Source organism: Gigantopelta aegis, chromosome 3 (assembly GCF_016097555.1).
Source record: "Gigantopelta aegis isolate Gae_Host chromosome 3, Gae_host_genome, whole genome shotgun sequence".
In the NCBI taxonomy this organism is placed as follows: domain Eukaryota; kingdom Metazoa; phylum Mollusca; class Gastropoda; order Neomphalida; family Peltospiridae; genus Gigantopelta; species Gigantopelta aegis.
In genome coordinates, this window is record NC_054701.1 from 14,426,383 (window position 1) to 14,438,658 (window position 12,276).

The 12,276-nt window shown below is 38.3% G+C and overlaps 1 protein-coding gene across 1 annotated transcript; it reads right to left on the bottom strand.

Moving 5' to 3' along the window:
• Positions 1–1,745: 1,745 nt before the first annotated feature.
• On the bottom strand, positions 1,746–2,666 carry LOC121368509 (histamine H2 receptor-like). The gene has a single exon (XM_041493246.1). The coding sequence runs from the start codon at positions 2,664–2,666 to the stop codon at positions 1,746–1,748; it is 921 nt and encodes a 306-aa protein (XP_041349180.1).
• Between the last annotated feature and the right edge of the window lie 9,610 nt (positions 2,667–12,276).

A 12,276-nucleotide genomic window follows, 5' to 3' on the forward strand; every position in this document is an offset into this window, starting at 1 on the left:
GGTGCATATAAAATATCCCTTGCTACTAATGGAAAAATGTAGTGGGTTTCTTCTCTAAGACTATATGTAAAAATTACCAAATGTTTGACAGCTGATGATTAAGAAATCAATGTGCTCTAGTGGTGCTGTTAAACAAAACAAACTTTAACTTTCTCCACACTAGAATTTTTGTTTTGTTTTACATTCCAGTTTGTATTCACCAAGTGTTGTAATATATTACTGATTAGTCTGTTAGAGAGAGAGAGAGAGAGAGAGAGAGAGAGAGAGAGAGAGAGAGAGAGAGAGAGAGAGAGAGAGAGAGAGAGAGAGAGAGAGAGAGGAGGGAGGGAGGGAGGGAGACAGAGACAGAGAGATAGAGAGACGGATAGGCAGAGGCAGAGACAGCTACAGATACAGAGAAACAGACATAGTTGGCTAAAATTAAACGTTAAATAAATGTTCTTCTTTGGAATATTAGTGTGTTTCAGGTTGCCAGTGGCTCGCATAATAGAATTTATATTCCTAATATATGATATTGGCAATGCCGAAACACACACTGGTAACAACTATATTTATCTTTCTTTACCTACTAACATAAGACATATTATATGCATTTATCTCTGACTGTATTTTTTAAGGGACATTCCTGAGTTTGCTGCAATTTTTAAGATGTTATCGACTAACAGAGAACCGGCCTCGGTGGCGTCGTGGTTAGGCAATCGGTCAACAGGCTGGTAGGTACTGGGTTCGGATCCCAGTCGAGGCATGGGATTTTTAATCCAGATACCGACTCCAAACCCTGAGTGAGTGTTCCGCAAGGCTCAATGGGTATGTGTAAACCACTTGCACCGACTAGTGATCCATAACTGGTTCAACAAAGGCCATGGTTTGTGCTATCCTGCCTGTCGGAAGCGAAAATAAAAGATCCCTTGCTGCCTGTCGTAAATGAGTAGCCTATGTGGCGACAGCAGGTTTCCTCTAAAAAAAACAGTGTCAGAATGACCATATGTTTGATGTCCAATAGCCGATGATAAGATAAAAAAAATCAATGTGGTCTAGTGGCGTCGTTAAATAAAACAAACTTTACTTTTTTGACTAACAGAGACTTTTTAATGACTGTAATTACATATCAAATATATTTTTCTGCATAGAATATTAGTGGCTGTATATTAAACGTGTTTCGGATTGTTCTAATATTTGTACTAGGTTACATTTCATCTTATTTCCTAAAATATAGTTTTTTCGTACGTACGAAATTATTTGAAGACAAAATCCAGTTTGGGGTTCTTACAAATATTAAGACGACCAGAAACACATTGAATATACAGACACTGATATTCTAAACAAGAAAATATATTTAATATGCAAGTTTAATCGTAGAAATATTTTATTAGTCGGAAACATCTTACAATGCAGCAAACTCAGGAATGTCCCTTTAAGACTATATAAAGGAAATAATTTCCAGCTCATGTAAGCTTTAGAAAGTTAAGATAATTACACATGTATGAGATCTGATGCAATTGGGATTGTTTTTGGTGCGTATGTAAAGAAAACAGGTATCGAGCCGATATTGAAGATAAAACTTGCCAAATAAATAAGCATATATGCAGACACCAAATACACATATCTTTTAAAATATGCCGAGGTCTACTTAAAACATAAATTAATCATTCCTTTCCTTTCACGCTCTCCACGTTACTAAATGCTTTAAGATGAACTCGTTGTGCCATTTATATATTACCATGACTGCATGCGTGCGCTGGGAGTCAAACCGCATGTTCTCGACAACACCTTGGTACGGAAGATATTATTCTGTAGAATGCCGCTCTGAAGTCTCTGTTCATGAGGGCGTATATGACAAAGTTGACGCCGGAGTTTAGGATTCCTAGCGGAAACAGCGCATCCAGCACGTCCTCCGAGACGTAGCTCACGTGGCTGATCACAATGCAGAGGTGGTATGGACACCAACACACAAAGAATCCGCCACACACGAGCAGCATGAGGCGGACTCCCTTCCAGTTCTTCCCAACTGACCTGCTGTGTGCAGGATCCACAGTCGTAGCTTCAATAGACTTCAGCTGGCGTCTGGCAGTTTTCACGATCCCTGCGTACAAGACGAGAGTGATTACAAACACTGAAGCGAATATGGTCTTCTCGAGGTATATCTCATACCAGACTGGCAACATGTCGAACTCGAAGTCGAAGTAGATAGGGAAGGTCCCGAGAGTGACGGAAATAATCCACGTGGCAATGATGATGGTTTGGATTTTCCTCCGAGTCACCAGATATTCGTACTGGAAAGGGTAGCAGATGTAGAGGAAGCGATCCGCGCTTATGAGAACGAGACTCACCATCGATGCGAACAGACTGGTGTAAAACGCGCACAGATTTGACAAGTTGCATAACGTGCAATGGGCGATATCGTCTTCCGTGAGCGCGTTGTACCAGAAGGAATCGAAGAAGACGTAGACGCCCACAATCAGATCGGCCACGGCTAGAGACACGACGTACATGTTGGGATTCGTCTGGAGCGGGACATTTCTGTACACAGCTAGTATTGTCATCATGTTTCCTCCACAGATGAACACTGCCAATAGGCACATTATGATCGGCAACAAAACGCACCTTCCAACGAATTCCGTGTGGCTTGCAGACGCACACTGTGATGTTGTGTTCCAAGACTCCATTTTGTTCTTTTTAAGCTGTATTATGCTGTCAAACAAACATGTATGCTGGTAATGTCGATAAAATTATAGTTTTCGACAGTACACAGTCTTAACTAACGGGTAAAGCGCATCTATTCTTGTAGAAATCTCATCAGCCGAGTGGATAGGACGCTGGACTGTTAAATGTCATTTGACACTTTGTGTTTGTGAATATTGTTCTAACAGATGGGGATTTGAAGGATTCAGCAGCGACAACAGACACACCATCCATGTTGTTTGTCGCCAGCTCCGAGTGAGAGCCGCATACAGCAGATATTCTGAGTCGGCTTAATCCAAAACATCAAGATTGCTAGAAGACACAGAACAAGAGGAGAGAAGGCACGAACTTCCAAATGCCCATTCGACTCTGTATTGTGCAGATATGCGGCCTTTTTCACGTATTACGTTTTTGTCGTTCAGTTTGAGTCACGTCCTACTGGTCGGCAGCCGTATAGTATATTGTATCATCCAGGTACCTAACTACTATGTTTTTACATTGCTGGGCATACAAACATTAGCTGATGTGGCCGTTAAACTGGGAAAACGATGCTCACATGCCTGTCTTAGAAGAGAGTAGCATCTGTGAAATCATACTACTGACAAACAACACGTTCGCCACCAGGAGTTTGAAGTATTACCACTCGTTACTTCCAGGGGTCTGAAACGGGAAAGCAACTCTCATGTTCTAGATGAAGAAATGAACCCTGGTTTTACACCATAATCACGGGAGCTGGACCACCTTTCAACATTGCTTAACATAACAGTGACACCAGTTCTGATTCCAACCAAATAAAATAAAGAAAAGGGACACTCTTTCCAATGGCACTATATCCAACAGACCGCTCAGTTGATCAAACAGTGATCCATTAACAGATGGCATTGTGTGCTGTGATCAACTGTGTGTAGTCAGTGGAACGGTTTCATTTTACTGTAACACCGAGCACTGGGGCGTGTCAACGGCCATTCTGTTCTTTTGTTTGCCAATTGCATATAGCTCTCTGCTAAATTACTCTAAAACCATTCCGCCATTTTTGGCACATTACGGTCTGAGTGAAAGTAATATGTTAATCCTGGGTATACTAAATTCTCTATCTATCTATTTCTCTTCTATATGATTTACGGAATCCTAGTCAACAACTTTTTGTCATAAAATTAACTGTCATACTTCGTATTGTATCTGTATTGATAAACAACGGATGTATGTATTAAAATTAGTATGCTTCGTCGTGCATCAAATGGTGTATTTTGATGTTAGTGATACAATTTGGACAGGTCCATGTTTTCACCTGGCTTAAGAATATACTTCATATTCCAAATAATTAGCCTTCAAATATAGACCTATGCAAAAGCAACAGGCGAAACGTTTCGCGACAGAGTACACAAGGGAGCTAACTTTATAGGAAAGGAAAGGAAATGTTTTATTTAACGACGCACTTAACACATTTTATTTACGGTTATATGGCGTCGGACATATGGTTAAGGACCATACAGATATATTGAGAGAGGAAACACGCTGTCGCCACTTCATGGGCTACTCTTTTCTATTAGCAGCAAGGGATCTTTTATATGCACCATCTCACATACAGGATAACACATAACACGGCCTTTGATACACCAGTTGAAGTGCACTGGCTGGAGCGAAAAATAGCCCAATGGGCCCACCGACGGGGATCGATTCCAGACCGACCGCGCATCAAGCGAACGCTTTACCACTGGGCTATGTCCCGCCCCTGACTTTACTGACAAGCGTAGGGCACACAAGGGAGCTAACTTTATACATAAAAGCGCGCTAACTATAGTTACTTAAAACAATCTATACAATTGACACTCATTATAGCGAGACCCACTCTTAACATTTCATACCCTGACAGTTAAATTAGTTCTGATTCTAACACGATACATTAAAGATGAGTGCTCTGTTCAATAGAACTGGATAAAATACCGATATATGAATACGCAGAAACAAACAAAAATGGTGACTCAGTCTGCCTAGACCTTTCCAACAAATAGAGTATTTTCAGTTTGTAAAGTGAATAATTGTTTGAATGAATGAATGAATGAAAGAATGAAAGAATGAATGGATAAATGAATGCACAAGATTATCGGCTATTGGGTGTTAAACAAATGTAAGTACCTGAATATGATTATTTACATTACAATACAAACATTATATAACCATATAAAACCAGTGTCAAGAGTTCGAGGGTGGGGTGGGGTGGGGGGAGTACAATACAATACAAAAATCAAGGTAAGTATCTTTAATACTTTGTATAGAAATCAAAATGTATTAACACCACCTGTAAGTGGACTGCCAGAACTTTCTTCGATACAGAATGAAGGTAGTTTGTAACCGCATCGCTACAATCATCTTGCGAGAGAGAGAGAGAGAGAGAGAGAGAGAGAGAGAGAGAGAGAGAGAGAGAGAGAGAGAGAGAGAGAGAGAGAGAGAGAGAGAGAGAGAATGCACCTTTTTACAAACAGAACCTTTGATATACCAATTGCGAGGCACTGGTTGGGTTGTAAAAATAAATCTAGTCCATCGAGAGCGATCGATCCTAGGACCCATCGCACATGACAGATGAGGATGTTCAGTATGTTAATTTGAAACATAATATAAAATAACTGAAAAGTTTTTCATTCATTTTGACAAAATTCAGTCATATAAACTTAATTTTTTTTTAAAAACATTGTGTAAGATTTATGATATATTATTTATGATATTACACGGCGAAATCAAGAAAATGTGCAAAATTGATTTAAAGACGTCTTGTTGAAATCCAAACTGTCAAATGTAATTAACACTACGTATACCTATGACGAGCATGTTAACTATGTAAGCCTAAGCGATGTAAATGAACTTGAAGTCACAGACATGCTTTAATTTCTTTATAAACCTGGCTTTTTAAGAATGTTTTTTAGATATTACATCTGTGTGATACCACTCGATAACAAAGGACCAGTTTAATTTTACTCCTCGTTTGAAAGAGTTGAAATAACTCGTAAAATAACAATTTATCGAAATATATTTTATTAAGTTGAATAATCGTTAGTTCATTGAATAGTTGGAGCGTTATGCATTGCCAAGTAAGACGTTTAAAGTTGATTGTGTTTAACGACACCACTAGATTACATTTGATTTAGTAATCATCGGCTATTGGATGTCAGACATTTGGTGCTTTTGACAATGTCTGAGAGAGGAAACGCGCTACATTTTTCTATAAGTAGCAACGGATCTTTTATATGCACCATCCCACAGTCAGGATAGCACATACCTCGGCCTTTGATATACGAGTCGTGGTGAACTGGCTAGACTGATCGCGCATCAGGCGAGTGCTTCACCGATGGGTTACGCCCCGCCAAGTAAGCTGTAAGACGGTATTAAAGAGTACGCGGTTGTTGATGTCTTACAATATGTAATACCAAACTTCCATGGACTCTAGTGCTCGCCTGAGGTGTTTGGGTTGTCGGATCAAACCCCTCCGCCGAATTTACTGGATTTGGTAAGTCCCAACCAGTGCCCGACTACTGGCATAACAAAACTCGTGGTATGTAGTGTCCCGTCTGAGGAAATGTGTATATTTAAAATCCCTTACTCTAAAAAATGTTTAATTGGTTTCCTATGAACACTATAATATCAGATTTATCCAAATATTTCACATCAAGCCACCTATGAATAACTAATCAATGTGCTCAAAAAATAAAATTTAGAGGACCCATAGCAGGGATGTAAACAGACCAATCAGCGTTGTGTTACCCACGAATGCAGTACAATCCCGTTTGAGCTATTTAGAACAGTATGCTAGTCTGAAATGCATTGGGCACAGAACATTAGTGTTTTAATCAAGAAAGTGTAATTAGTATGTACTTTTAATATATTAATTAAATTATATATTCACAAAGAAAACCCCCAAAAGAAACACAAATATTAATTTATTTTAGTTTTATGTAATTTGATTACAATTAATCTGTTCGAATCCCATTAGTGTTTGTGTCTATTAAAATTATCAATTCTTATGAACATTATCGGTCCATTTACATTAAAATATTAAAATTATCAATTCTTATGAACATTATAGGTCCATTTACGTTAAAATATTAAAATTATCAATTGTTATGAACATTATAGGTCCATTTACATTAAAATATTAAAATTATCAATTCTTATGAACATTATTAGGGCCATTTACGTTAAAATATTAAAATTATCAATTCTTATGAACATTATCGGTCCATTTACGTTAAAATATTAAAATTATCAATTCTTATGAACATTATAGGACCATTTACATTAAAATATTAAAATTATCAATTCTTATGAACATTATTAGGTCCATTTACATTAAAATATTAAAATTATCAATTCTTATGAACATTATAGGTCCATTTACGTTAAAATATTAAAATTATCAATTCTTATGAACATTATAGGTCCATTTACATTAAAATATTAAAATTATCAATTGTTATGAACATTATAGGTCCATTTACATTAAAATATTAAAATTATCAATTCTTATGAACATTATAGGTCCATTTACATTAAAATATTCGGGTTTTTGTTGTTGTTGTTGTTGTTTGGAATTCTTTTCAACTGGCAACAAAATAAGAAACCGCCTTTCATAGAGTAGCGAGTGCGGAACGTAGCCCAGTGGTAAAACGGTCTGGGATCGATCCTCGTCGTTGGGTCCATTGAGATATTTCTCGCTTTAGCCAATGCACCACGACTGGTATATCAAATACTAAATATGTGCTGTTGTGTTTGTGGGATGGTGCATATAAAAGATACCTTGCTACTAATGGAAAAATGTAGCGGGTTCCCTCTTTAAGACTAAATGTCTAAATTACCAAATTGTTCACATCCAACAGCCGATGATTAATACTGGTGTCGTTAAACAAAACAAACTTCTTTTTAACTTTCAAAGGGTAGCGTTCCTTCTTGTAAAGTTGGTAATTCACCATATATCAGAAGGGCTTCCTAGAACATATGAATGTCATGATTTTCTTGGAGTTGTTTTACTGACCACTCACATGGATAATCTCCATTTTGACTAAATGTATCATATGTATTGTACTTCATAAAAATGACAGTTAAATATTTCTTTCGAATAGCCCCATTTCTTCACAGAATGTATTCTGATGTAGAAATCACTTTGCAGTACATGCAAATCTGAATAGTGGTGTTCAGTTTTAAGGACAGAAGAGGGTTGCTATTTGAAGGGCAAGATTTATCTCAGTCGGACACAGACCACAATTAATTACGCTATATGCTTCTATATAACAATTTTATTAATATCAGTAGGCCCATGGATTTGTGTATGTACCTTTACCTGCCTGGGGGAAACATACCCTGAAAAGGACAATCCCTATTGTCCAGCTCTTTCTCCCAGGATATTAGTTTAAACAAACACACCCACTACTTTTGCATGAGCCGGAATTACCACAAACATGTCTTCAATGTCAACAACTTACACATGTTTATAAACTACATGCTCTCCCCTGTCAACTTCAGTCAAATAGCTGCCACTTTAAAGCTGTCTGCCATGAAATAATCACAGTCAAACAGCAGACTACTTGCGCGGACACATTTCCAAATGGGACGATAACTGTGATCTGTGGCCAGTCGGTTTAGTTTTTGCTTGAGCCTGCTTGTGTCGCAGAATAAAACCACCTCTGTAGATACATTCAACTGATTGGGGATTTGTTTCGTTCCAACCAGTGCACTACAACTGGCCAAAGCCGTAGTATGTGGTTTCCTATCTGTGGGAAAGTGCATATAAAAGATCCCTTGCAGCATTAGCTAATGTAACGGGTTTCCTCCGATGACTACGTGTTAGAATTTCCAAATGTTTGACATCCAATAGCCGATCATTAATAAATCAATGTGCTCTAGTGGTGCCATTAATCAAAACAAACTTTGGGTCGCTATTTGTGTTTCCATCGCTAGAGTGCTTACGCTTTTGTAATATTTTATATACAACTCATGAACTGTACTGACCCCCCCCCCCCCCCACCCACCTACACCCCCCACCCCCCACACACACAGCGAGAGAGAGAGAGAGAGAGAGAGAGAGAGAGAGAGAGAGAGAGAGAGAGAGAGAGAGAGAGACTATTATAAATTAGGCACATTAGATAAAATGTAAAAGAAACTGAGAACACCAGTGATTATAGACATGTTTATTGTAAATGAGACAATGGGTATTTACAGAAATGCAATGTATTATAATATACAAGAATAAACAAAGTGAAGATCAATGTCAACACGCAATATATATACAATATATACACGGGAACACGTGAATTGATGACGTCAACACCACACTCACACACCACTCACATACTACTCACACACCACTCACACACTACTCACACACCTCTCACATACAGCCGGTGATTCCCTATTTACATACAATATGTATAAACAGTCCGTGAAGAAAAACAACAATCGGAGGAACAGACATGCGGACATACAGACATGAGTCTAACATGAAAACGAAACGAAATCCACATATATACCAATTGCTGTGGTATATGGAATTGTGCTGTCTACTGAAATCGACCTAACTGCAACCTCTAGTGTATGGAACGTTATTATTTATGTCCAGCGGCGAACGGCAATTCATCTGCAAAATGTCTCAATAAAAATATTGCCTGGCGTTTATTTACTGGACATCAAAATAAACGTAAATCAGTTATGGTGTGTTTGTAATTAGCATAGGTTTACTTGGTTACAATCGCTCAGTCGTATGTAGTAATAAACGATATATCAATGTGTGTTAATTTCTTCTTTTAAAAAAAATCAGATCTTATCAAATGAATAATTTTTAAAAATAATATTACATGTGAAAATTATATTCGCGTTTCTTTCGGTGTTTAGTATATATTTAAATTTTCTCAGAATGTACTTTTTCTTCATTCAGCATACTGTAGTCGTCGTATTCTGTTTGTTATCGATGTTTTATACAACTGAATTAAAGCTTCGTGGCTAAAAATTAGAAGAAAAATTCAACATTGTTCATTTTCAGCTAACGTCAGCTGTTTCCGAAGCGTTTTATGTTAGCGAGCGTTAGTCAACGAGAAACGTACACACAGTGTATATTTCAAGTCACGTAAACTCTTTCGATTCTGCCTTTTGCGGTGGCTTGTTTAGAAGGCCGAGCGATCGCGAACAATTTGACTCGTACCATCGTCTTCTATAATGTCGCATTAACATTTTAACGTTAGACGCAAAACCCAGTCTCCCGAGCGACTATGAGCGCTTGGTCTGAACATTTCTGATGTCAACTGCCGTGCGAGCGTGTCTTTGTCCATATAAAACCAGTTAATTCGTCTTCGTATTCGTTAATGGTGTCACAAGGACATCAACAAATCACGGGACTGAAATCAACATTCGCGTAAATGTTAACTGTTACGTGTTTGCTTAATTATAGTCACCTTTCAGCATAAACTGCGGATTACAAAATTATACAAACTGTTGTTGTTTCTATCTTTTGTTGAACTCTTTGAGTAATGCATATGTCCATTTAAGGTTCGCGCTCGACCACCCTGCCCAACCTCTGACGTTGTGTTACAATTATATTGACTGCTGTATATATGTATATCCCCATATGTCGTAGACTACGGTCGGAGTGTAAATAAAGTTCATTTCAGTTCAGTTTCATCAAGTCTACTTGATTCTATAGAAAAACAGATACAGATATCCATATTTCGTGAGACCTATTGTGATTTTTGTTTTCCAACAGGTATGTCTTGTCATGGATTTACACATAAAATATCTTATATTGATGTGCAAAAAACAACAAAATAGCAGCCTATGGGCTGTATCGGGTTTCTACTTTCTACATACGAAGATGTATCAAACATTGAGTTTCTTATTTGCCATACGAGAAAATGTGAGTTTGTATTTTTCTTTTCTTCTCCTGGCGTGTCGAATATTACGGTCTTAAATTTCGACTGCTGACAGTGTGTTGATAATGAATTTCTATTTTTTCACTCTTGACAATGTGTGGAATATTGAGTTCCAATTTTCTACTCGTAATAATATATCGAATATTGGTTTAATGATGTTCCATTAGTGACAATGTGTCGAAATATTTCATGATTTGATTTAAATGTTGATGAAGAATATTGAATTGAGATAAAATAAAAGTTATTTTGTTTTCTCTCTAAATAGTTTGAACATCAGCTGCCGAAGTGTTATACAATTAAATGTCGTCACCTTTTTCCCGTTATTTTATCCATTTGTTGTCCTCTAAATGTCATATATATATATATATATATATATATATATATATATATATATATATATATATATATATAAATATTAAAAGTAAAACGTATAAATCAAAGGTATTCTGTAACAAAAAGTGTCTATCAAAATATCTGCCATACTCGTACGTATTGAGACAGACGTGAAACAAGCATAACTATCAGACCCGCATACTCGCTTAACCGTTTAGTAAAACATTTGTACCTTCTGAATGTCTTATCTCAAACACGTGCTATCTCCTGTCAAAGATGAAGGGTAACAGAAATTTAAAAACAAAAAACAACTATCTTCAACAGTTATCAGTCTGTCTTGATCAGATCCTTTGATTTTTCGCAACTAAATTCTGCCTGGCCATAATGTTTGAATAAATACTCAGGGCTTTACCTACGGCCAGCTAGGGGGAGGGGGGCTAGGAGCAGCTTCCCCGGGAATACTAAAAGCATCCTTTCCATGGATAGATATAAAGTGTTTACGATAGTCATATATAACTAATCTGTGCTCTGGGCATGATGTCTGACTTGCGCCTGGGATTCTATTCTTGGTAGAGATGCTCTTTTCAGTTATAACATGCCTTTTATGTAACTAAAATACCCTATATTATAATACTATGATTCTTTTGTTGTACTGCTCCCCTACAGATATTATTCTAGGTACGGCCCTGATACCAACTATTGTATTTTTGCTATTATATTTCAAAATATATCAACTCTACTTTTGGGTTTTCTGGGTTTAAAAAAATTTAAAATCAAGTCCTATTGTCAAAACATGAGCTTATTTCCTTTTGCTGACGGATCCCTCGCATGACCAGGGTCCAAAGTACTGCACCTCCCCTAGAGGGGTGGGGCTCTTCATCCACTCGATCACCTGGCTCGGGGTCACGATGTAGACGTCGTTCATCTCCATCAACTCGTCGATGAAGGCGTCCAGGGCGTCAATGTGATGCTCCGTGTGGAACCAGCGGGCGTGCACGAAGATCCCGAAGGGAGCGCGGTTCGAGTGGTAGTAACGCAGGAAGTTGCTGCGGAGGAAGTCCAGCGATCCTTCGACGTCACCGGTGGAGGTGCAACCGTCAGCCATGGCGCAGGAGTGACCGTCGACGCCGTACCATCTCTGTACTGGGATCTCCCACAACCCAGGGTACTGCTTGGTGGGGCAAGGGCCGTGCTGGCAGTAGTAGTCGTTGGGCACATAGTCGAGCGTGAAGGGCCAGACCGGCTCCCCGCCTTCCCACACTGCTCCTGTAAACATGGAGGTGTCGTAGGTGAACTTGCCGTCGTACAGGGTCTGGTACATGTTGTCTCCGCCCAGCTGCAGGAAGGGGACCCG

Bases quoted from the DNA above. Each gene is read 5' to 3' on its own strand.
- LOC121368509 (XM_041493246.1), bottom strand. From the start codon at position 2,666: ATGGAGTCTTGGAACACAACATCACAGTGTGCGTCTGCAAGCCACACG.